Source organism: Poeciliopsis prolifica, unplaced genomic scaffold (assembly GCF_027474105.1).
Source record: "Poeciliopsis prolifica strain line A6 unplaced genomic scaffold, Auburn_PproV2 SCAFFOLD040, whole genome shotgun sequence".
NCBI lineage: Eukaryota > Metazoa > Chordata > Actinopteri > Cyprinodontiformes > Poeciliidae > Poeciliopsis > Poeciliopsis prolifica.
The window spans coordinates 599,372-624,996 of record NW_026562415.1 but is presented as its reverse complement, the minus strand read 5'-3'; the positions used below and the strand labels follow the sequence as shown (position 1 = coordinate 624,996).

Below are 25,625 nucleotides of genomic sequence, written 5' to 3'. Positions count from 1 at the left end.
CATGACTTTTGACCTATTGGGTTTTTTCATTTAAAATGACAATATCTTGCTTCATATATGCTTTGAAATCTAAGCTTTCTGTATGATTTTATATGAATAAGAATTTTTTTTGTGCTTTTCTGCATACCTGACAGTGACTTGGAACTGTTTTTGTAAAGTGCCTTGTGACTGGAAATTAATTGAACTCAACCGAAAAACGATGTTCAAACATACGTCTCCAGAATGAAAGACACGAAATCCAGTTGGTATACATATTGTTGTGCTGCCAAACTTGCAATAAGCTTAATAATGGAAGCAACCTAAACTAAAAGTAACTTAATACTAAACACATTTTTATGTGCGTCATATGATGCTTTTCTTAGAGCATTGTTTTTTTGTTTTGTTTTTTTACAAAAGAACAATGCCTGTGGTTAATTCCAAAAATCTGAAGTTTTAACACTTTTGCTAAGTGTTAAAGCAAGTTCCTTTTTCTTGATTCAACGTTGTTTATCTTCCCACTGCAATGAGTGACATTCTCATTTTATGGCCTTTTTCTCTGTTTTTGTGTGAGCCAGGATTACATGCAAAAGAACTTTCCAAAGCCCTCATGTGTAAAATTTAATCGAGCCCTCGGGCCTAATAACAGTAGCAACAGCTGGTGAGAGACTGACTCGGGTTTGACTTTTGAAATTCAATTGTTTTAAAGTTATTTGATTTGAGAGGCAGCTACCTGTCCACAAAGGAAGATACTGGTTTGTGCCGCTCTTTCCTTAATAATTAAAAAAATACCCTAAAAAATAAACTTTTCTTTAACCAGTTTATATTTGCTTCATAGTTAACTTTGAACAATATTCTGAATCATTTAAGGGTGACCAAAAAGGCAAAATGAAATAAAGTATAATAATAACAATAAATGGTGCATTAAAAATCAAATTTGGATGAAGCCAAACGGCACTCCTAGCTCATAAAATGCCAGTGCATGTTCCCAATCAAACTGTGAAACATCTGGAAAGTGACATGCACAGACAAGTGAGCCTTTCAACACTTTCCATGTAGGTCTCTTTTAGGTCAGCCAGGCCTGTTGTAGCTTAGATGATTTTTTTCCCCTCAAATTTAACCTAAGCAGACTTTAGAAGTCAAGTTTTATTCGGTTAGACGGAGTAAAAGATAAAACGAAAGATAATTACCTGACCCAAACGCTCACTTTTCAAAAACTTTTACGACAAGAAATATATTTCAAATAATACTCTACCGTCCACATTAACTTGGATCTGCTGTCTACCTTTCAGAATTAGGAGTATTTTCAAACCCTCCTAATAATGGTTGATATTTACAACCTAGTTGGGGTTTTTTCTTGCTTGTTAAAAACTGTGAACATCAGTCTTACATGTTTTCATGAAGTGTTCAGATTGTGGGGACCTAGCACAAGAAGTCAGCAGTCAAATCAATATATTTGTCATTTATTTTTAGGCTAAATAACAGACATACCTTCTCTCAATCAAGCTCTGATGTGGAAGCCCTGTTTTGGAGGTTGCTCCCCTTAAAAAACAAATCTTCTTGGGGCATCTTGGCTTTTTGCTCCAGCTCTGGTCACAGTGAAAAGTTGAGGGGAAAGTCAAGAATGTGGGTCACCTACATTTTTATGCAGTGGCATGCTTCTCTAGGGAGGGCAAAAATAATACATGTCTTCTTTCATTTGGTTAATGATAACTGCACAGAATCATTAAATCATGTCATGACTGCTGAATGACTCAGAAATAAACGACCGATGATTTGAATGCGACTTTTAATGAGATGTTTTAGAGAGAAAGAAAAAAAAAACTCCAGTGGAAAAACCCGTCAGGAAGTTACTGTTACACGATAGGCTGCAGCAGCAGCAGCAGCAGCTCAGCCCACTTCTGTGCTCAGACTTTCACACGGACTTTTTCAACTGTTCGGTTCGGTTCGGTTCGGCTCCCCGCGCAACAGCCGAGGAGAAAGCGAACATAGAAACATCTGCTGATCGCTGGTGAGTGAATTTCAGCGATCCTCACTGCAGGCTCCTCTCGCTGTCTGGTAAACAGTTTGTCAGCTCTTCCGTTTTATTTCACAAACCTCGCTCTGCGTGTTGCTGTCGCGTTTGGTGTTGGCTCCTTGTGATTACGTTGAGAACCATCCTGACCCATCCAGACTGGATTCGGAGAGCATCTGTACACATTTATTGTCAAACTCTCACAGCTTTCCTACAGCACCATGTCATCAGTGATCAATGGTTTTGTTGTTGTGTATTAAAAAGTTCAGTTTTGTGCTTATCTTACTTGAGCACCTAATTATGCAACTTTGTGAGATGCTCCATGTGTTCTTTCAGCTACAAAAGTCAGATTTTTGGTAAGTGAGATGTATTTCCTCACAGCCTCTCTGGAGCTGGTGACTGATTCTCTGATTTACTCTTTTCTTATGGAGTCAGTTCAGGTGCTCAACGGTGACTTATGAAGTCTACCTGTCACACTGGATTGTATTTATGCTCAACCTTCACATCTCAAGTTTTAGATGTTGCTGGTGAAAACGTATAACGTGAAGTTTTGTTTTTGTTGTTGAAGGTGACCAAGCATGGCCATCATGGTGGCTGCTGCGATACTCAAGCTCTACGCCATTGGAACTGCACTTTCCTTATTGGCATTTATTTATGGGATTGCTGACTCCTTCGGGGGACTCATGTACGCTCAGAACCACCACTACATCCACGGACTGGACCAGCAGACACAGAGGCAGATGCCCCCCGGGGCCCACATGCAAAGAGCATCTGTGACTAGAAACATTGGCTGACGAGGAACTTTGTGATGTTGGATCTTTGCTTCGCTTCAAAGAGACTTGGACTGTACATATTTTTCTTCCCTGGGGATGTTTTGTCTGTTTCTTTGTCTACTGTTAAAAAAACCAAAAAATGTCGTGCAGCTATTTTTCAGAGCAACTAGAAAGCTGCAACAGATGTAGGAGCACTACTGAACAATTTGCACTAAAACCAGAATGTTTTTGTAGCCATTTCTGAAATAAAATACCTTCTTTTGAATCATTTAACAAGTGTAAATTTATCATAACCTCTCTTACATGGTTTATAGGAGCAGTAAACCAGTCCAGGACTGTGACAAACAGCTTAGACAGGTCCAGACAAAGTCTGAAGAAAAAAGAACTGCGCAATAGCAGCTTAATTTATGGGGAGAGAAATTTATCTCTTTGATACCTTTTGTGAAAATAGTTGTTGAACTGGTTTCTACTCTGGACTGTTGTTCTGTGTACTTACTGTAGTTCTGCTGATTTTTTATAGGTTCAGGAAACAAAAAATGGAAAACCAATAAGAGCAGATAGAAATCTTGGATAGTGAATCATCAGATTATTGACGCAACAGTGTTGAACCTATAGAACGTGCTTTTGTGTGTCAATGAATGCTTGAAACCTACACCAACTGGTTTTAAGAAGTAGTGGGTGGGGAAATCTTTTTTTAATTATCTTTTAAAGGTGAAAGCTATCTTGGCAGCGCTGAAATTGTCATGTGACACAAGACCACTCATCGGCGTTGACTCAAAGCCTCTGTATTTCACATTTTGCTACCCATGCCTCATCGAGTTCTCAAAAACTACAGTTTGGTCTTCTAGTTCTGAGAAACACTTTTAATATTAACTTGTTGACATTTATTTGAATCCTTTTTTGATAGAGAGAAAAAGAGGAGGACAGATGCTCAAGACGACTCGAAAAGAGGAAGGAACAGATGACAGATTGGAAAATACTGACTGATCCAATTGTTTTTAGGTGCAGTTTTCAGATCTGACAGTCAGAACTGGGACTTTATCATCTTGCACATTTCTTCATTTACGTTGTGGTTTTGTGTCCACCATCCCTCCGTTTTACGAGCCATTAACAACCTACTGTGTGAGGTTGCATCTGTTGCCGCTCCCAAAACTCAATGATGACATGCACATCCGAACAACACTCATTTACCAGAAATGTCGTTTACTTGCTTCTCTTGGCTAGAGATTTAACCTGGAGATTGCCAGCAGCAAGACAGCTGCACTTTGTTGGCAGGACCACTGCTAGATGTATCCTCATAGATTACTTCTTCCTTTGAAAGAAGTTACTTAAATATTTACTCCTTGTCAGTACATGTCCTTCCTTTCAATGTTTGCGTAAGCAAAATCGAGGCTGAAAACTTGTGTGTCAATTCTCAGAATCTTCCTGCACATTAAGCTCACCCAGGGCGATTATAGAAAGATCGACAATATGTGAAAAAATAGTCGACTCCATCTGTTGATTTTGTTACTACAGCAGAAGCAGGGGCCAAAAAAATCATTTTAAACATTCAAAAAGTGCTTTTCTTTAAAAGCGAGACCATACAGGCTATAGATTCATTTCACACAGAGTAGTATTCAGTTGTTTATCTCAACTAATTTTGATCATGAAACCCCAAAATTCAGTTTATCTGAAAATTCTCACATTGTAGAAGATCAATAAAAAAATCCTTCTTGCAGTGCTTGTATACGGACTCGTATCAACAAAGCTGTGAAAAACCACAATGTCGGGGAAAGTGTTTAATGTAACCCATAATAATCAAAATTAACTTAAATCCCCATGTGGTATGTTGTCTCTTTACCTCATGGAAAATATTGACTTTTGATGGTGTTTAAACAAACTGGAATAAAAGTAATGCAATAATGAGAAGGTAAATGAAAAACATAGAGAAAAAACTGTGAACAAAAATAGAAGTAATGTCCCTCAGAAAAGCAGAACCAGGATAAATAAATGCCTTTTACATCAACAAAAAGTTATAAAACATAAAAAACAAAGAAGTACAAATGAACGGTGGATGTGTTCACATCTTCTGTTGAAATTGAAATCCTTCCTGTAGGTCACATGGATGCGGGTGGGAGCACCTGCTCTCTTAACACAGCATTTTTTTATGTTAATGACCTGTTCAGGCACTCCCCACCCCCCGGGCTTGATTTCATAGCGCAACACCTTCAGCTGAGCCAGTAACTGCAGGGACACAGGTCACTGTAACTCTTCCTTCCTCTGAGGGCCCACTCTCTCTGCTGATATGATCTGGACCACTGTGATCCTCGGTGGGCTGTGCGTCCTCCACATTGCCCTCCTTCTCTTAGCCGAGGGGAGCAGCAGCAGCAGCCGTCCCTGGGGAAGGACGGTCACTTTCCGGCGGGACAAACGGGCCCCACGCCTCCGGAGGGACACCAGCAGCTCCACAGACTCTTCAAACCCTTCTCGCGGTCCTGCCTTCGCCTCCTGCCAGCTTCCCCTCACCCCGACCGAACACAAGATTCTGGACGATAACACACAGGAGGTGAGAGCGTGAAGAGAGTTGCCTGTTAATAAGTACTTAAGATTTATTTAAGCCTACACATGCAGCACAAAAGAGAGGCTGATTAATGATTTTAAATATATGTTGATTTATTTATTTATTATTATTAAATTCATTCATCAGGTGATGTAGACTTAAGAACCAAAAGAAGTGGAGGAGAATGGAAGAAGTTTGCATCATTACTGATGTAAATGACCTTTGAACATTTTTGTCCTCTTTTTGTCCTAGACAGGGTTTAATGGTGATGACGGCTCCCATGTGATCCTCACATGGGTGGGCGATGGTACAGGAGTGAGTGTCCCATTTGGTCTTCTTCAGGCTCTTATGCAGCTTTCCATTTTAAAGCATAAATATCCGGTCTGCACAAAGTTTGCAGATGAATGAAGCAAATATTGAAATAATTCAACTAGATTTCTGTGGTTTGCTCTTGTTAAAACAGATATGCACACATAAAACACACAAAGGAGACTGAAGAAATGTAATCATGCTCCAAGAAAACACAGTAAACAATTAGAAACATTTTTGAACACATACTAAAACATAATCCATAACTAAACAGAGAGATATATACATATATAAGGACTCATATTTTTAGTATCATCTAATAAATTGTTATTGAAATGTTTTCAACATTACTTGTGAAACATGAACTCAAATGTCACACACATAATAGCAAAGTTTTGAACTTAATGTGATGGCTTCATTACCACTGTTTGAAGTGGATCTGTGTGCTGCTTTTTGCCTGAATCAAATTTTTCATGATTATTTGAATAAAGAAATCAAAACAACTCATTTTTATTGCAAGAGTTTGAGGAAACACTCTCATGAGTTTAGGGTAAGTCTTAAGAATCGCCCCACTCACGCAGTGTTTCTCCGTGTACCAGGTGATCCTGGTGCTGTCGACAATCAGCGCTCCGCTCGATTCTTACCTGGCGGGAGGCTCATCTCGACTTTACCGAAGGTGAGTCCAAATTTAACCTGCACATTCCTTCTGCTCAGCACAGAGTTACAATGCATGTCCTTCTTATTTCTCAACAGCACAGATTATGGCAAGTCTTTTCACGATATCTCCCACCGCATCAACCACACCTTCATTAAAGAGGAGCTTGGAATCAGTGTTGGACCAGGGAGCTCAGTGAGTTAACAGTATAGCCATCAGTTTGTTTGCAAACTTTTAAGACAGTGCTGTGCAACGTGGGGATTTCTGTGTTGAACTAATAATCTCCTCCATCCTTTGGGTTGACACCAGTCTAAGGATTGGGACACTGGGAACTCTGGGGAAACGCTGTGAGATTCCAGAAGAAGTCAAACTGAAACAGAGCATGTGGTTGAGGATGTGCTGCAAAAAGTGTGAAGACACCTTCATTGTTGTCAAAATCAACTCTGTCGATGTCTTCTGTTTCCACACATCCAATCAGCGTGGCTGATTTTTTGAGAAACTGTAAAATAATTTAATTAGAACCATAAAGTTAGATGTTGGACTCAACTAACCAGAGTCCCTCGTTCAATGATTACTTTGATGATCTTTGATCAGTGGTTTTCTTCTAACCATTCCTGTGTGGAAACCAGATTTGTGGAGCAAACAGCTTCTTTACACTTCATAATTATGCACGTGTTGTTGGTTCATTGAACAAAATTCCCCCAAAAATAGTGCAGCATAATGTGTATAATGTGGGAAAACTGTGAAACGTTCAAGCTCTGTGAATAGTGTTTCTAGGCCTTGTACACATGATAACTGATACAACTCATATCTGCTCTCGACCCATTTCCATTGCAGGTGATACTGACTGCAGACACACCCATCGTGGACAACCCGGGAGGGATCATCTTCACCTCTATGGATGCCGGAGCAACTTTCAAATCCACCCAGCTGCCCTTTCACCTGGATCAGTCCATTACTTACCACTTCTTCAACCCCGACTACTTGGTGGCCCTTAGCATAGACGTGAGTCTTTTAAACCTTTCACTTCCCTGCTCATGGTTTTCCATCTGTGGTTTCCTACGCCTTGTTTAATACTCTCAGCCGACAGACACACTGTCAACATGTCGAGAACACACCTTAAGGAAAAAGCAAACACTGCTGTGTTTCCTGACTTGCAGGACGGTCTTTGGCTCTCGCTGGACTTTGGTGCTAGATGGACAAAAGTTCACGAGGGAGTGCATTCTTTCTCATGGTGAGGATAAACAGGAAACAGTGTTAGTCAGCGCAGATTAGAAGGCTGAGATTAAATATAATTACAAAGAATCTGGCTGTTAGAACATATTGGTTTGCAAGATGTCATACTCTAGAGAAAAGGAGAACTCTACAAAAAACAAAACAAAACAAAAAAAAAACGTCCCTTACAAGAATCTTGTGACATTCTGTGTAACGTTGGTAACTTCCTGTTTCCATCAGGGGAGCAGGCACGAATCTGTTCTTCAGCTGCAGCCGGGTTGATGCAGGTAAGAAGCAAGAAAGTTTTAAAAGGGAAGTCACAAATATTTACTTGAATTTGCCTTTTGGTAGTTTTATGGAGCGACGTCCACAGATGAGGGTATTTCTGGTTCTGAAAGAGGCTTGGAGACTTTTAGGAAAAAAAGCAAAATAGATTTATCAATGTTCAGAAGAGTCAAATAATCTTTTTTAATGGTTGTTTTATATCAGCCAGTCACTGTCCACATAAACCCCTGAAAATTAAACTATTTTAACCCAGATCTGCAGCTCAATAATTTGTTTGACCTGAACAAAAGACATTGAATGTCATATTTTATTTCTTCCTGGGCACCAAGAGAAAGTTTCCAAGGGAGCTCCTCTGGCCTCAGGGTTTCCATCTAAAACCAAAAGCATAAACACAATTTAATTGAGTTTAATATACCTGGATAAATTATAAAGAGGTGGGAAAGCTGAGCTGGCAGTGTGTCACCAGTAAACCCCATCATTATCCTGGTTAGATGCGTAATAAATCACCTTTTCAACAATCACAACAGCAGGGTAAACTACAACAACAAATGTATTATATGTTTTTTAAAAAATTGCAACTTATTAGACATAATCACCTCAATTTAATGCAGCGAGTCATTAAACTACCAATTGAGTTTTGACATGATGTGAAGGCTGACTAACTTATTTGGAAACAAATCAAATTTTTTTCTTTAATTAGTTGAAGCAGAAGAAAGAGGAGATTTAGTGTTGAAGAGGACGAAGGACTTGGGGAAGACCTTCACTATAATTCACGAGGACGTCTTCAGTTTTGGCTACATTGGAGCCTTTCTCTTCTTCTCTGTGATGGAGGACCCAGTAAGATGAAAGGACTCAACGTGGTCCTGTGGTTCTGTAGTGATTCGGCGGTCCTCCCTTGGTGTATGTTAGATAACACCGTCTTCGTTTCCCCAGAGGTCTCCTCGTGTCATGTACTTTTCATCAGACCAAGGAGAGACCTTCAGTCAGGCTCTTCTGCCTTCTGCATCAACAGAGCAGGTACGAAAGGCTCGGATTTGTTGCTTGGGATGTTCAGATCGGGATTTTTAGTTGCTGATCCAAATCTGTTTTTATTCCAGGGCTGGCATTTATCTACACATACTTGTATAAACTTGTGCTGTTTTCAAGTGGGAGGCTAACATTAGCACGATTATTGCGTTTTGATAAGAGTCATCAATGATTGCCCTTATAACATTTCGATGTGGTTCCAGTTCATTGTGTATAGAGAAAACTTGCACACTTATTCTTATATTTCCTTGAGATGATATTTGCTGCTGCTGTATAAGTAGATGTATGGGAATAATTTGAATTAAGCTGTTTAAATTCTTTATACTTTTTTTATTTCCTTCTTCACTTGAATTGAACACTTTCTTGATCAACACACCATAGTTTCAAACACAAGAATTTTCAACCAGAAATACCACAGTAAAGAAAGTGATCCTAGTTTTTTTTTTTTTCAAAAGAGATATTGTTTCATCTTTCTGCTTACTCTGGTGAAAACACTGATTAAAATAAACTGTCCTTTAGATATTTGTCTTGTAGAAATGCGTTCTAAGATTTCCACATTCTTTGGTTCACTAGACGATTATTTCCAGTTTTAGGTAAAACTGGAAAAGCAACATCTCCCTATTCCAACACTCCCTGAATGCACACCTGGCCCAATGAAACCCTTACCCGCACGGCGTGTTGACACCGCAAACACAGACGTTGTCTCACGATGATTAGACTCTGTTTATAAAGATTAAAGTAGTCATCAAACTGAAAAAAAAAAAGTTGCAGTTCTACATTTTTTCACCCTGATACTGTCTCTGTCGCTCTCAATTTGTGCGTGTGTTTGCAGTTTTACTCCATCCTGGACGGAGACGAGGACATGCTCTTCATGCATGTGGACAACCCAGGAGGTAAAAACACGGGCCTGAGTTGATCTGTTCGTCTGAGGCAGAAAGCGTGCCCAGAAATGCTAAAACGTGCCCGACTCATTCGCTTTTGAAAATATATCTAAGCCACGTGAGAGTTCATATCTGTTTGAGCTACGTTTGTTTATTGAGATGGAAAACGTTGATGAGAAAGATTGAACTGGTTTCACTGGTTCTGTGATGCTTACAGGACATCCACTTCATTTTATAATTCACCCAACTCCAGTTTTTAATCATTTCTCTCCTCTCCTTTCCTGCTGCCTTGTTACCTTCCCTTACTCTATATTTGTCTCACTAATTAAAGCTTTTGTAATAGTTTTCATATCAAGCCTGCATCGGCTCCAGGTGGTGCTCTGAAATCAGCTCAGTGGGACTTTTGAGCTGGAGAGATAAATAAGGGAGGCATGTGGGCAGCAGGGGGCCTTATCTCTTGTTGGCTGGAAGGAAACAGAATTAGGTTGCGCCGCAAAAACTGGTGATCTTGCCTGTGGATCTGGGCGTTGCACAAGCAAGACAAGCACACACACTTTATGACATCACTCAGCCATGCTTGTTCTTCAAGCTTTTAGCCGACATGTGTATTTAAGATTCACATTCATAACACAGGCTTAATGACTTTCGGCCATCTGGGGTTATCCTTTGTGTAGGCATGTTAAAACCTGAACAGGTTTTCTGTACTACATTTCACGCCTAACGTGTTAAAAGATTTACAGCATAATCGAACCGTGGCCGCCACTTGACATTCCTGTTACAATTGTTTGATTTCATGTTAGATACCTTCTTTGGAACCATGTACACGTCAGATGACCGTGGAATATTGTTCACCAAGTCGCTGGAACGACATCTGTTTGACGGACACAGGAAGAGCGATTTCACCAACATCACCTCACTGAGGGGAGTTTATCTAACTAATAAACTAGATGTCGGTAAGTTTCTCTATCAAGTTCCAAATCTAAAGTCATTAAAAAAACACAACATAAGCACTCCCTCTTGAAGGTTGAAAGTTTAGGTTAAAAATATAACTTGGTGCTCATTTGATCCTAAATGTAGATATGGAAGGTATAATTTGGAGCTCCACTCACACAGCTTTCCTTGATACATGCAAATTATAATCTATTTATATTCGGACACACATTGAGGCCAAAAGGCTTCGTCCGGATGAAAATAGTCATCATTAAACCCAACCCACACAACCAAAAATGCTACAAAGCATGTGCCAGGCTGTTATGTGGCAAGAATGCCACAGACAAACATGGAGCAGTATAGAATGTGCTTATAGTGCATTCTCTTTGCCCACCAGATTTGAGTTCCCAGCCATCAAGAATCTAGGTATGGAGAACAGACAGTGGATCTTGTTAGCTATTGAATATTTATTGTAATTCAAAGTCATAGTTGCCTGGATTATCATCAGCAATCCTTTTTTCAACTTTTCCTAAAAATGTACCCAGAAGGACCTAACAAGGCATCACACCTTTAAGCCTTTGTCAAACATTTGAAATTTGCCTTTTATGCAAAGACCCCATTTCCAGATGGCTTGCTTGGAGACAGATTTGCAAACTGAGTTTTCATCCCTTTTCTCATAGCAACCTTGAGGCCATGCTACTTTCTCTTCTTCTAATTACACCCTAATGAGTGTTAGCAGTTCACAAGCTGTCTAGAGCCGTTTAAAGTTGTTGGGGGGTGGGGTGGTTTAGGAGCTTCCCTGCGTAGTGCACCTGGTAAGCAGGCTGGACATTCACTGCTGGAAAAACCTGCTGGTTGACTGTTTTCCGCTTTTTTGGAAATAACTTGGGAAATCACTTCCAGATTGTAGGACAGCAGCACTTCTGTAAGATCATTTGTACTTCTTCACCAAAATTCTCTACAGAAGATAAAAGAATCTCTTAAATTTTAGCTGCTTCTTTTAAGTAATATCAATACTTTTGGTTATTCAAAGTTACCCCTAAATGAACAAAAGTCCAACTGTGTTTTGTAAAATTTTGGACTGGGCAACATTTTCTGCCACCACATCTTCCAAAATGCTCCATTGCATCTTAAAATGGCTTGTCACCTTTTCATTTCTGTGCTCCCGTATTTAAACTATGAGTATTTACCTTGAACTGACATCAGATGAAATTAACAGCCAAACCTGACTTGAAGACTTTGTTCTGTTGCAGATGGCCGAATAAGATCAGTCATCTCCTTCAACAGAGGAGGAACATGGAGGCAGCTGAAGAAGCCCCAGAATGTGAACTGTGCAGACTATGTTAAGCATGTATGTGAAAAAATGTGTGGGTAAAAGGCTTCATTTCTCAGACTTCAATTTCTAACTCTGGCTTTGTTTTCTATTTTTAACAGTGTAACCTTCACATTCATGGAGAACACAGTCGTAAAAACCATATAGTTCCGATGCTTGCTCTGTCTGAGCCAACTGCCGTCGGTCTCGTCATTGCTCACGGTAATTTGACGCCCTTTGTGTCCAATAAGATTAGAATCTAATACGTTATCTTACATTATATTACCTTTTCTCCATCAGGCTCTGTGGGCGATTCTCTCTCGTCATCTCAGCACCCAGATGTGTTTGTTTCCTCGGATGGGGGGTATAACTGGAGAGGCACCCTTAGGGGCCCTCACCACTACAGCATACTGGACTCTGGGGGTCTCATAGTGGCTGTGGAGGTTCACCGTGAAGGACAAGTCAAGACCATCAAGTAATCAAAGAAAACATTTTTTGGAGAAAAAATATTAATGGGAATTAACTGATAAAGTCACAAAAATGTCATCAATTTAGTCAGAAGATCGGATTTTTCTAACTCAAATTAGAATAAAAACCAGACCTGATTGAGAAAAATGAATGTCATTTTTGGATTCAGCAGTGCAAAATAGTCCTGATTCAATGGAAAAAAGACAGCCATCTTCCAAAATATGTATTTTTGTAACTCAGTGTGTCGAGTGCCTAAACCGTGCCAATGCCATTTCCCATCAGATTCTCCACTGATGAAGGCCAGTGCTGGAAGTCGTATAACTTCACCGAGCAGCCCTTCTTCTTCGCAGGCCTGGCCTCTGAGCCAGGCACCAAGGCCATGAATGTCAGCGTGTGGGGCTTCAGGCCAGAGGAAGACGGTCAGCCGATGTGGGTGGCTGTCACTATCGACTTCCAGAGCCTCATCACCAGAGAATGTAAGTCAAGAATGAGGAAAAACGGGGAACACCCCCAGGATCACAGACAGTAAGCTTGCTCTTTCCCAAATCTCCTGCTTAGTATTTGTAGGACATACTGCCACATAGTGGTAAGTGTACCAATTGTTTTTTTTTTGTTTGTTTGTTTTTAACTGTAAAGTTTTTGAACTTATTACTGTACAAAGATACTTTTAGAAAATGTAGCAAAAAGTCAATATGATACAAGAACAATGTCCAGGTCAAGGTTCACGGTTCAGCTACGCTTCACCTGCTTTTAAAATGAGCTTTAAATAAAATTACTAGTGTACTTTTATGATGGTCTAACAGAAAAGTACAGAGTATCATAGATCCTCTGCTGTACTAAACATTGAACACAAGGCCTTTTTCTACAAATGTATCTTTTTTTTATGCTAAACCCTCTTGTAGCAAAGGATCATTTCAAGTGATAGTTACACAAGTATTGACTTTAATTTGATCTATTAATAGGTAATAAGAAGGACTATGAAGAGTGGCTGGCTCATTCTACAGACAAAAGGAACTCGGAGAGAAACGGTTGTGTCCTTGGTATGAAGGAAACCTACAGGAGGCTGAAGAAGCAGTCTGTGTGCAGAAATGGGCGAAACTTCGTGGTCACCAAGAAGCAAGTCCCATGTCCATGCACCAGAGAGGACTACTTATGGTATGTCGATTTGTTTGTTATCACTTAAATTATAGACATTTCAAACTCAACAAGTGGTCAAGTGCATAAATTAGCTTCACCGAAAACAACATCTCAGTCCAGGTTCGTATAAGGGAGGGTTGTGTTGTGCTGCTGGCATTTTTGTAAACGTCTTATTGTCTTTGAAAACAGTGACTATGGCTACTATCGTCACATGAACACCTCAGAGTGTGTGAGGCAGCCAAATACTCCGAACAAAACCTTTGAGATGTGTCTGAATGGAGAGGAGGATGAGCTTCTGTCTGCTGGGTAATAATCAAAGCTATGTGAATGAAAGATGATGTATTTTTCATGCATGACTAAGTCATACATTCCTGTACACGTCAGGAATGTTTAAACCTCCTTTGTACCAACTTAGTAGTTTGTAGTGGTGTTTTTTATAACCTGGTCTTCTAAACACACTGCACACGGTTATTTTTGTAATTCTAACAGAAATGTATTGTAAATATGTTTACAAAGCAAAGACACCGTCTTCTCACAATGTTTGCAGGTACCGAAAAGTCCCAAGTGACAAGTGTCAGGGTGGGTTCGCTCCTCAGGATGTGGTGCAGACAATCATTCGACCATGTGGGGTTAAGCCCAGTCCTGACCCTTCAGTCAAGTCCACATCAGTTGGACACTTTGACACACCAGTAAGAACAGTTTTAATGTTAAAATGTTTGCTTGTACTTAGAGTTCTCTAATATATTTATTATATATATATTTTTTTTTCCAGAAAGAAAGGCTTGTCCTGATCCTGGTGTCTGCTGGAGCAGCAGTTATTGTTCTAGTGGCCATTGTCTCTGCAGTTCTTGTTGTCAAGAGAGGTGTTCATAGGACCAGGTGAGTTAGACATACACACTACCAGTATGCAGCTTTTACCCTCTGAGTGTAAGCAGGTGACTGTGGTTTCTGCAGGATGCCAGCGTATCGTTTCTCTAATCTTCGCATCCAGGATGATAATAATGGCATCACAGCAGAGATCGAGAGTGCTGCCAGCAGCAATGGTACAGCTTGCCAGCATGACTCAGATGTGGTAAGAGGACTTCAGGATAGTTTTGGGACTTTTCCCCAAATTTTTTATAGGTTTGTAAATCAAAAATGTCATTTTTACTTGTTTACTAATATGCTTATGCTCTTGTTTTGTCAGGATCTTCTCGAATGACGCTTGGCTAAAACTGAAGAAAATACTAACAATTGAAATTGATCCCGCAGAAGAAAAAAACCCTGCTCTAACTATGAATGAAAAAAAACCATGGAAATACTAATTGTTAACTTATTAAGTTAAACTATTTTGTGCCTTGTGTACGTTTTCTTTATTTGTACAGTATTTTTCTATTCTATTTTATTGACTGTTGTGCAAATATCTCAGCTTTTAAATGTAAAAAAAAAAAAGAATCCTGACTTTTATTTATGTCTTTACCTTTTTGGTATGTTTAATGCTTTGAAATATTGTTGCTCGCATTGGATATTCTCCTTCACAGAAAGAAAACCTTCCAAGCAATAACACATGTGTTGAATGTACCAAGAAGACCAGCAGGGGGCGTCGCAACATGTTGCGTATTTCTCCAAACAAGCGAGGGGAAAATACAGGAAGTTGGTTAAAACAAAGATTTTGTTTGACAGATGTATCACTCGTACAGGAACGTTTTTTTTTTTTGGTTTGTTTTTTTCCTCAGGCATTTAGATTTATGGCAAATAAATAAATCATTTTAGATAATATACTTCGCAAATGATTTAAACTCGTTTCTTAAAAGAAGTTTATTCATTTTGATAATTGCTCTTGCTGAGAACATATAAATATATTTAAAATTTTTGATGCAAAGCATCAACTTTCTTTTTGTGGATATTTTTAAGTCAATGTTTTCAGAAGGTTATGTCGAGTAAAAAGCCTCATACTTGTGAAGATATTGCTAAATTGACTCTAATAGAATATTAATTGAACCTCATTTATTCTTCATACATTTTAGCATATATTATGTCTTTATTGAACACCTTCAATACTGTGGAAAATAAGTGTTTTTTCTGTTAAAATTGAAATTTTTTACAACTAGAACTTATTTTTTGATGGATGTTTTTGCACCAGCTTCACGCATGAAAATAGAGAAAGGAAATAGGAACAAAAAGCAAAATTCCTGTTTTTGGAACTGACTGAAAATACCCTAATGTACAAGACCAGCCAAAAAATAACAATGATAATAAAATAATTGTACAAACTTTTAAGGTGTCCTTTCTGGTCCATATCCAGACCCATTTAATAAATTTGTGTAATTGAAAAGTTTAAAGATCCGTCTTTATGCAGCCACGTTTTTCCGGAGAGAGTGACGCATCTTCACCTGTTTTCCTGGGCTTGGGTTACAGGAAGCTTCGGCACTATCAATCTGTCGGTTAACTAGTCTCTGAGAGAAGTTTAAATCCAGCTGTTCTGGAGTCGGTAAGTAAGAAAAGTTGTAAGCATTTAGTCATCCTGAACCGCGATCATTTTTGCAGACAGAGCCAGAGACGCAGCCAGTCCCGCGATTAAAGCTGCAGTTTGTGCTAGTAAGCGTTTACAAACAGCCTGCTGTTGGCGGTCAGCGTCATGTTGCGTTTTAGTTTTAGTTGCCCTCACCTGGATAATAACTGAAGCAGAAGGCGGTTATTATTATCAGCCATTAAGAGGCCAGAACTTGTTAGCCACAGCTAGCGTCCTACAGAGAGCTTCCGTCTTTGTTGCGCAGACGTAAAAACACAAAAACTGATCGAAAATGTTACTTTTAAGGTTGTTGGTTGTGAAGAAGACGTGGCGGGAGGCTCGCTAAGATGTTCAGGGCTAGCGGTATGTACTCAATAAATGCATTAACGATTCCCCTCCCTCTTTTTTCTACAGTTTTAACGCCCTGTGTTCACCTTGCAGGCATTTTGAAGTTAGCGGCGCTCGTCTTAGCCTTCCTCCTTGCTGTGTTTCTGGCTTTCCAGCTGCTGGAGATAAACGTGGAGTTCAAACTGGGCGGCATGACGTGTGAGTGACAACTTTTGACCTTTTGGTGTGTTTTTTCTGCTGGATGTGAAGCAACACTGACCGTAAAATAGATGTGATGCTCGTTCTTTAAGACCCACGGGAGGGCTTGTGATGACTGACATTTATTTTTTCTGCTTTTTAGCCAGATCTTTGCCAGAAAACGAAGCTCGTACGTATTCCCATCTTTCTTTTTACATTTGCATCATCACTGCTGTGAAATGGTGCACAGTCAGGTGTTTAAAAGGCTTCAAATAAGATAACTTGTTGTATTATTGCACACTGAAAGTCTTGATCCTTTCACTTCCGCATGACAATATTTAGTGTGCCTGCAATAAAAACACTATCTACATTTTTATGAGGCTACAGCATACAGAGAATTGTTTTCTCAGTTTATGACGCCTGATTTAGGTTTATTACTTAAAGTACTTTGGACTAAAGGACTTCATTGTGTATACATGTTTCAATACAGGCCTCGTTGCACAGCGTTGTCAATGAGGCCTGTATTGATAGATTCATGTGATATTTGCTGCCTGTGCCCACAGAGACGAAGCCAGCTGTGCATAAATGTGGACTGTCTAAGGCGTGTCCACCTGGACACATGGCCTTCAAGCTGACCAGCGGTGCTGCCAGCGTGGTCGGCCCCAGGATGTGCCTGGAGGACAAACTGTAAGTCGAGAAAATGATAAAATAACACTGCAGGAAGCATTACACACACACACACACAGTTTGTAGTATCAACATGCTTTTTTTTTAACCTATTTTTACTCATGTTGACTCTTATATTGGTGTTGACAACAACGGGCCATGTCAGGGGAAAAAACAAAACAAAACAGTGAGCTCTAATCATGCCTTTGACTTTGTGTTATAGATTAATGAGCAGTGTAAAGAACAATGTTGGGAGAGGGATCAATATCGCCTTGCTCAATGGTACGGAGCAGCTTTCCAAACTAAAATTTGGAACTTCACACATAAATTTCAAGCTTTATTTCTAAATATTTTTTTTTCTCACCAGGAAAAACAGGAGAACTAATAAAGACAGGTTATTATGACATGTGGGCAGGAGGTCAGTATGTATTTCCGTATTAGGCATATAATACCAGTTAGCACTGTGCTAACTGTGTCTCTAACCCTTTGTAGACGTGGCTCCATTTATTAAATTTCTCAAAGAAATTGAAGATGGGACAATCGTAATGATGGCTTCATTTGATGACTCAGCAACAAAGTAAGGACATTTCCCACTTATGGATTCTACAGATTCAGTTGATTTGACTTAGATGTGTTGCAGATGTTTTTTTCCATGTCATTTCTTTGGTTCTATAGACTCAATGACGAAGCCAGGAAGCTGATTGCGGATCTGGGCAGCTCGGCTGTGGGGAACCTGGGCTTTCGGGACAATTGGGTCTTTGTAGGAGGGAAAGGCATCAAGACCAAAACCCCATTCGAACAGGTAACGTCCCCTCCCGCGACCTTCACGCATCTCGTCCTCTCATTGTCATTTCCAAATGCCAACAGTCAGGAATTTCATTTGGGTTGGTTCCAGTAGAAGTTCACATCCCACTGAACACACTACACCCTTACGATGCTTCAGCATCCATATTTTCCCACTATAACACCGCCTTAGTGTCGCTTACTTAAGAAAAATTAGCTCTGCCTAGCGTAGCTACATACCTATTCAGGTTTGCTATGAATTTCTTTTGTCTCTCCTTCTCTCTTCAGCACATAAAGAACAGTGCTGACACTAACAAATACGAGGGCTGGCCCGAAGTCTTGGAGATGGAAGGCTGCGTACCGCGGAGGCAGGACTGAGCCCATTGGTGTAGTCTCACCTGTTCAGCCGGTCTTTCAGGTCGTCTCAGTTTAGATGGGTCAGATCTCTTTCAGTTTGATCCTAAAGCAGATTTGGACGCTGCTTTTCAGTTTGAAAAAAAGAGTAATGAGCCCCAGAGCCAGAGAATAAAAGCGGTCATCGTCTTGCATCTTTGTTATAGATGGATGCTTTAAATGGGACGGAAGGTGAAAGTGCGGTGAATTAAGAAAACTGGTTCTGTTATTCTCATCAGACTTCTTATACTTAGAGCCCAAAGACATGGCGTTGCTAGACTGTTGAGGTTTTGCACTGTTTATCAATTAGTGTCACTGCCCGCTTTTTGTAGGTGGGGACTAAACTTTCTATCGTCTCCACACTGCCTTAATCTATTTTATACGTTTTGCAGCCAACAAGTGTTGATTAGATTTTTTTTCTTCTTTCCGGAGTTGTTTATTTTTGGAAAATTATCATTTTTATTGTAATCAGACATACCAAATTCACTGTGCAATGTGTAAATATTTCTATAGGCCATGTGTTGGATTCAAAAGATTTAATTTAAAGAATATTACAACATTAATATAAGTTCTCAGAATAAATAAATGACAATGAGACTGTTCTTTGTCTGAGTTTCTTCTTTGGTGAATTGCTTGTACAGAAAAAGCTAAGTCCCACTCAAATTAATTAAGGTGACTAGTATTGAAAAATGTGGCTACTGTACAATAATCAAGAACTTGTTTTGATTACAAGTTTACAGTTAAGCTGTAAACTTAAACTTCATCTTCTGTAGCTCCAGAAGATGAAATGCTACAAACAAGACTGAAAAGTTTTATTCTAGTTAATATTGACTGGCACAGTGGGGGAACCTCCCTGATGATAATGATGGAACTTATTCTTTCCTTTGAACAATGGAGCTTCAGGTAACGATTCGGTCTTTGAATAGGCCAGCGCTGCAGTTCGCCATTCCAGTCTTGACAAAGGAAGAGAATACGTCTGTCGTTTGGACCATTATTCCCCTGATCTAAATCTCCATTTAGGAAAGTTATCTGTCCCCCTCTTTATTAAGCTATCTTTACAACAAAGATACACAGCTAAGATTTTGTTTTGTAATGTACTGTATTTGAAAGATGACAGACAAACCAAACAACTTAATCTAACCTAAAAGTTCTGTTTTGTCTGTTTTTGTAAGCTTAAGAAGATGTTAACACATTTATTCCACAACGGTATGTCTTCATTTACGGCAGACAATGAAGTCTGCCAAATTAAAAAAATAAAATAAAATAAAATCCCTCTCAAACAAATATTGTAAGTAGTGGTGTCACCAAAAGTTGTGCAGAAGATGTCAATATAATTTGTGCAAATATGTATGATAGTTTTCTGAAAATGAATAATGAAAAAGACAAGTTTCAACTTGCTGCCACATATGTTTTCATATCCTTATGCCAACTTTTTAGTGGTAAATACTTGGTACATATATTTAAACTTAAAAACATAAACCCCACTAAATCAAATGTAGCAAAATACCTTATAAAATTCTGTTTCAACTTTTAGTTTCAATACAAGTATTAGAGGCTCTCTATCTATTTTACAATTATTTAAAAACACAAATAGACTGAAGCCCAAGACTTATTGTTGCAGATAGACTGCATTCTACAATCAACTGTTTTAATACTTAAAAAAATATATAATCATGCGTGCAATTATTATACAGACTAATCCTATCTGTAAAACAGGTCACAGATCTCTTATTTTATTGCATCATATTCATGTTTTTCTTATGAGTATGTATTCCAGTTTCTTATCTCGTTCCTCTGCAAAAATGACCGACAGGAGGCGCTATTGCACTATATTTGAATTAAACCCTAAATCATCTGTTTTGTTGCGTCTTCACTGTTTAGTTGAGCCGATGTGTAAACAGCAGGGAAGAGTTTTTTTTTTTCCTTTTCTGGTTAAATATAAAAAATATCCAACCTGATAAACATCTCAGTGGGCATTTTATCGACGATGCATAGAGCTTATGTCAAAACATGATCAGTTTTTAAACTGATTCAAAGTATAAAAGCTGCTAATTTTGATTTAATTTTAGCACCAGGCAAGACCAGAAGCTTTATGAAAATCAGAAAATGCATACAAATGTCAAGGATTTGTGGAAAAATCCCATTAATATGTTAAATTGTTTTTACCACACTACATGCTGTTACGTAAGAAAGGATTTGATCTGCAGCATCTCACTCCGACCTCACCTTTCCGTCCTCCCTGCCATCTGAACAGTATATACCTATCCTATCAGTGCAGCAGAAGCTGCGTCTTGTACAGCCACACAGGGAAACTCTCTGCTGCGCTTCCTCTGATGTCACCCAAACGCCACACGCCATTCCCTATTTTCCGTTTACCGACTGTTTTAACAGGCCTGTAAAGGAAGGCAGCAGCTTTGTTGTTAGCAGTTCCCCCTGTCACTGGAATGTGGATACAACACACTTATTTCCATTGTAAAGAAATATATGTGCTGGTGTGCATGACGTGCGTGTCCTCATTGTTCTCTCTCATGTTGGCAGAATGCCTTCAGAGCTCCTGAAAAAGTGTAGGAGTGAATCTGTCTTATGTAAAACAAGCTAACTGGTGCATGATGTGTGAATCCAGCCCATCTCCATCTAATCATCATGTAAAAGCACAGAATTATAAATACACGCAGCCTATCGAATCTGTTTCTTCATTACTTTTGTCTTCACGCTCTCAGTATAAATCCTCCCAGTGAACAAAAGGTGGCCGCCTCTGTCGAGCTCAAAGTTCTCTGTGACCCCTTGACTGTTGCCCTTTGACCGCCTGACCAAAAACACTCCTGCTCCCGTTTGTCGGACAGAAAACGTTTGAGGAGTTCTTTCGCTATGCCTATGAAACCTTGGATAAAAACGCTCCGGCATGCCAATATTCCAAACGGCAGACATAACCGAAACACTTGGCAGGCTATTTTATAACTGTTTTAATGTACGGCCTGCAGATTCAAAAGCAGAACATATTTTCAGTCAGAATTAGGACTATTCTGACTGAAATTATACTGCAGACTACATAGTCCGCTTTTTCCAGATTGGTTTAGGCAAGTGAAACGAGTTCAGATACACAATATATCATACATTTGAAAATATTTAACTTTGCAGAAGTATTAGTTGCTCAAATGTTTCAGATGCAAGATATTAAATAATAAAGTTTTGAATCTTCATACAGTACTTGTCTCAGAGTAAATTTGCAGGCAGTTTATTATTTTTTTTTATCTATTTTTAAACCTTTTATAATAAGTCAGAAACTTAGTGCTGTACAGATGCTCTGCTGTTATTTCTTTATGTGCCAAATGTTTTTATATACTGTTGTTTATGTCAGTTAAATATTTAGCTCTCTGCAGCTGTTGTATCACTTCACAACATACTGTTTGGGGGTTTTTTGTGCTACTTTTTTGCCTGAAAGCATTTTTCTAGGTTTGGTCTGCATCAACATAGATATGATCATAACTTTTTCAGTCTAAATATTTAAAAACTTTTTTTCATTCACAAAGATTAGCACCCATCTTGGGCTCCTCTTGATGTTTTGCAGACTATAACAAGCAACTGAACAAACTCAGATCATTATCCGAATGCATACGCCGTACGCACTCTGTCAGCTTTTCCTGCTTTCTGATACTGAAGTCCAAACAAAGCCCAGGCTTCTTGTTTACTTTCAGCTCTATGCATTAACTCTCGCCTTCCCCCAAGACCCCCTCAGTGTCATCCACAACTGTTTCTTTCAGGATCTTCGACCCTCCCCTCTCCAGCAGTCTCACCACCCCAGCTTTCTGCCCCACCTCCAGTCCTATGACTGCCCTCCCAACATACATGAATGCACACACTGATCCAGGCAGCTGTGTTTACACTCTGTGGGTCTGTGGGAACTTCCTGCTGACCTCAGCACAGACACCACGGAGGCCAGGGATGCTCACATGGATCAATAACTGATTATACGGATCCTTGAAAACTACTCAACATATAGTGGGACTGAACTTCTGTGTTGTCAATGAAAAGGTTGATTCTTTTTTTTTAAACTTCTGTGTTTTTCTGTAAACCAAAGTTTACATAGGAGTAATGTGCTCAGAATGAAAACATCTTAAAGTTTTTCGCCGTTGGTAATGTCTGACTTGGTCCCTCACTCGTGTACATGCATGTTCTCTTTGGTCTTGGGTGGAAAACAAAGGTTTCTTTCATTGCCATCGTCTTGATTTTCTGCAGCACAGCTGCAACTCCGGGTCAGGAAGCAGAGGCGGATCAGATCACTGCTGGTGAAGAACTTTAGACCAGTGTAAGCGTGACCTTTAGAAACCACAAACCAGTCTGAGTTTGCTATGCTGCTGTTGTGCAACAGCAGAAACTTTGCCTAAGGAAGCGGGTATAATTGCACGTACTTTATGGAAGCTTTGAAAAACGTTCATCAATTTGGGCATGCCATAGCAGAAAACAAAATTTATAAAAATGTAACATTCAGCATTTGTTCTTGAGTTCAAAAATGAAAGGATCCTTTTTCCGTTTTGCAGAAGGATTGGAGCCTTTCCCAGCGAGAGGGATGGCATATTCACAAGGGAACATAAAGACAAATATACACAAGTGGAAACCAAAAATAGAGTTGCCAATTAAGCGAAGATGCTTGTTTTAGACTGTGGGAGGAAACCAGAACGCCCAGAGAAAACCCCCACACACACAAACGCAACCCAGGGAGGCCCCAGCTGGGAGTTGACCCTCTTGCTGTGAGGAGGAGCAGTGCAAACTTGCAACCATTTAATATTACTGGGTGCCTTGCAGAAATATTCAAATTCCCCAATTCTCTCATACTACAGTTAAAAAACTCAATGTATTTTGTTCATATCTTATGAGACAGATGAAAAGAAAAAGTAGTGCAATAACTAAGGTTCATGGTTTTCAAAGTTATTTCGCTTAATAAACCTCTGAATGTGTTGTGGAAATGCATTCACCCCTTTACTCTGATGCCAATGAATAAAATCAAGTGGCAAATCTCGCATTCAAAAGTCATGTAATTAGAAAGCAGAGTCCGCCTGCGAGGGATTCATTCAAGGCCGAGTGTAGATTCAGATTTTAATCACAGGTATTTTGTAATAAGTATCAGCAATATAATTTCTTCCACATCAGATTTTTAAAAGAAAATATAGATGGTTAATATTTTTAGCGCAGGGAATAGTTTTCTTTATCTTTTACAACCATCTAGAACAATTTTGTTGCATCCAATAAAAAGATAAAGCATTGGACTTCATGGTTGTTTTCTTGTATTTCATGCAGACTCTCTGGAAGAATATTGTTTACGTGGCTTATGGACTCCTGACCGCAAAATCTGCCTCATACATTATGCAACAGTCTAGACGAGAGTCCTTTTAACTTTTCCTGATTGCGCTCCTCCGTCCTTAAACAACATTTCATTCCAAAGAAACAGATAGTATAACAGCAGCCCGTAATACTTTTTTGTGCTGCGTTTGCGTCACTAATATCAGTTTACTGCACCCCTCAAAAAAGCTGTGAAAACATAATAAAGATATTAGGTTTCGGAAAGTTTCCAAAAAAAAAAAAGAAAAGAAAGAAAACTAATTTAAAATGAACATGCACAATTGTTCTTCCGGAACATTTTAAATTTGAAGCTCAACAATGAGTATTTTTCAAACTGAAGAACACCACAGTAACCCAGATAATAATACATTATGTGAACATGATTTCTGCTGTTCTCAGCTTTTAAAGTAACCAGAAACAAAAGCTCTGCAGCCCCAGTCTGAGTCAAAACCTGCATGCAGGGATGAGCAACGGTTAACTACTCCATAATGTCAACATCAGCAGTCTTCATGCAGTCTCAGTCATAACCATGGTGTACTGCAGCAATGAAGAAAATGTTTTTAAAAACAAGGAGGTTCCAGACATGGGTGGGCTTCTTTGTTAGGGACCGTCCCTGGATTGTGGTTTTACCAAGTCATGCATAACAGAGACTGTACAGTTCACACCCTCTATAATTTTTTTTTTTCCTTTCTTGGAACAGTTTTTCCTTATTTAATAAACATTTTTTGAAGACTTTTCTTCCAATCTAAATTTAGACAGAATTTCAAAAGTATTCATACCCCGTGAACAGAATCAAGTTTTTCATCTTTCACTTTGTGTGTTAAACCCAAACAAAGTGGAGCGTAGAAACATTTTCCTCCTAAATTTCAAGACAACAAATCATTTCTAAGAAAAGTGTCAAATGTATGACAAGCATTTGTATTCAAACTTCTCCAGATTGAGCTTTGTCACCTCCGGACAAAATTCAAAGGTTATTTTTGTTGTCTTAGAAGAAACTTCATCCTGACAGTATCATGCAGCTCATGGTGGATGCAAAGATAGCAGTTGTCTGTCAGAGAGATATTTAGATGAAGCTAAAATCATATGACTGCAGTTTGTTTTTCATTCTTGTTGGACCAGTTGATGTTGGCACCTCCTTCCTGATAATATCACTCGGATGGAAAGCTCAATCTGGACGTTGTAGTTCTGTGCTCCGCCCGGTTAATGTGAGCGCGTCTGTTTTGTCTTCTACAATGGGAGACGTTCCAATCTAGATTATTTTTATCTCAGGGTTTTGTTTTATTTTCTAACATAGTTCTAAAATAAGAGGGAGGATTTTTTTTTGTCGCCTCCCTGTCTGCAACCGAGTTTAAAATGAAATGTTTGTTTTAAGAAAAGTGAAATAAAAATAAGTGTTTTACAAGCTTCTTTTTGACAGGAGAAAGACAATGAAATGCAATGAACATAAATAAGGCAGATCAGTTTGTATTGTCCTCTTACACAGCTGCTTGTCTTTCTAGAATGACAGATTTATTTTCACATTTTCATATAATAGGGATCTTTTTTAAATTATGAGATAAACAGGTAAGCTTGAACTGATATATATAAACATTTTTTTAAAATATATTTATATTCTTTTATTATTTTTGACCAGCGAAAGCAGCAGGCACCTTCTTATTCCACATTAAGGCTGGGCTTTTATATGGCCCTCATACATTACATAAATGTGTTTGTCATACTGTAAATGTCAATAAAAGTTACTTTTATGGGTTAGTATACAAGTCCGATGATTTAACTGCTTTTGTTTGAGAACACATTTAGTACAACTACTAAAATAAAATAAAATCGACATCGTTAAGCAATACGGTCAGCTCACCATGTTATTTAGACCATTCATGTGTTTTGATCATTTTTAAACGGGTTTGCATTGA

At 39.0% G+C, this 25,625-nt stretch overlaps 2 protein-coding genes and 1 long non-coding RNA gene across 4 annotated transcripts; all 3 read left to right on the top strand.

The window, feature by feature from the left end:
* Nucleotides 1-1,689: 1,689 nt before the first annotated feature.
* LOC129375612 (uncharacterized) lies at nucleotides 1,690-3,039 on the top strand. Its single transcript, XR_008607654.1, has 2 exons — nucleotides 1,690-1,987; nucleotides 2,559-3,039. It is a non-coding gene; the product is annotated as an uncharacterized LOC129375612 (long non-coding RNA).
* A 1,957-nt stretch (nucleotides 3,040-4,996) lies between these two features.
* Nucleotides 4,997-15,253, top strand: si:dkey-159a18.1 (sortilin). Of its 2 annotated transcripts, XM_055054884.1 has the most exons (21): nucleotides 4,997-5,308; nucleotides 5,555-5,617; nucleotides 6,211-6,287; nucleotides 6,365-6,461; nucleotides 7,104-7,271; nucleotides 7,427-7,500; nucleotides 7,722-7,768; nucleotides 8,467-8,603; nucleotides 8,700-8,783; nucleotides 9,625-9,685; nucleotides 10,474-10,626; nucleotides 11,857-11,954; nucleotides 12,038-12,137; nucleotides 12,216-12,390; nucleotides 12,666-12,859; nucleotides 13,346-13,538; nucleotides 13,710-13,826; nucleotides 14,068-14,209; nucleotides 14,293-14,399; nucleotides 14,475-14,592; nucleotides 14,707-15,253. In XM_055054884.1, exons 1-21 carry the CDS (start codon nucleotides 5,048-5,050, stop codon nucleotides 14,719-14,721), a joined length of 2,481 nt encoding a protein of 826 aa, XP_054910859.1. In that variant the 5' UTR covers nucleotides 4,997-5,047; the 3' UTR covers nucleotides 14,722-15,253. The 2 variants fall into 2 exon arrangements, with proteins under 2 accessions (XP_054910859.1, XP_054910860.1); XM_055054885.1 differs by lacking the exons at nucleotides 14,475-14,592; nucleotides 14,707-15,253 and adding an exon at nucleotides 14,456-14,474.
* Nucleotides 15,254-15,906: 653 nt separating this feature from the next.
* fam3c (FAM3 metabolism regulating signaling molecule C) lies at nucleotides 15,907-18,980 on the top strand. The gene is made up of 10 exons (XM_055054886.1): nucleotides 15,907-15,990; nucleotides 16,318-16,374; nucleotides 16,453-16,557; nucleotides 16,700-16,726; nucleotides 17,100-17,223; nucleotides 17,426-17,484; nucleotides 17,570-17,620; nucleotides 17,695-17,779; nucleotides 17,878-18,004; nucleotides 18,274-18,980. The coding sequence occupies exons 2-10, from the start codon at nucleotides 16,359-16,361 to the stop codon at nucleotides 18,361-18,363; spliced, it is 684 nt and encodes a 227-aa protein (XP_054910861.1). The 5' UTR covers nucleotides 15,907-15,990; nucleotides 16,318-16,358; the 3' UTR covers nucleotides 18,364-18,980.
* The last annotated feature ends 6,645 nt before the right edge of the window (nucleotides 18,981-25,625 follow it).

Excerpts from the sequence above, each read along its gene's own strand:
- fam3c (XM_055054886.1), top strand. Across the intron at positions 16,558-16,699 it reads CAAACTGGGCGGCATGACGT|CCAGATCTTTGCCAGAAAAC; the intron begins GTGAGTGACAAC and ends TCTGCTTTTTAG. Across the intron at positions 16,727-17,099 it reads TTTGCCAGAAAACGAAGCTC|AGACGAAGCCAGCTGTGCAT; the intron begins GTACGTATTCCC and ends CTGTGCCCACAG.
- si:dkey-159a18.1 (XM_055054884.1), top strand. The coding sequence starts at position 5,048 with ATGATCTGGACCACTGTGATCCTCGGTGGGCTGTGCGTCCTCCACATT. Across the intron at positions 5,618-6,210 it reads GGGTGGGCGATGGTACAGGA|GTGATCCTGGTGCTGTCGAC; the intron begins GTGAGTGTCCCA and ends TCCGTGTACCAG. Across the intron at positions 6,288-6,364 it reads TCATCTCGACTTTACCGAAG|CACAGATTATGGCAAGTCTT; the intron begins GTGAGTCCAAAT and ends ATTTCTCAACAG.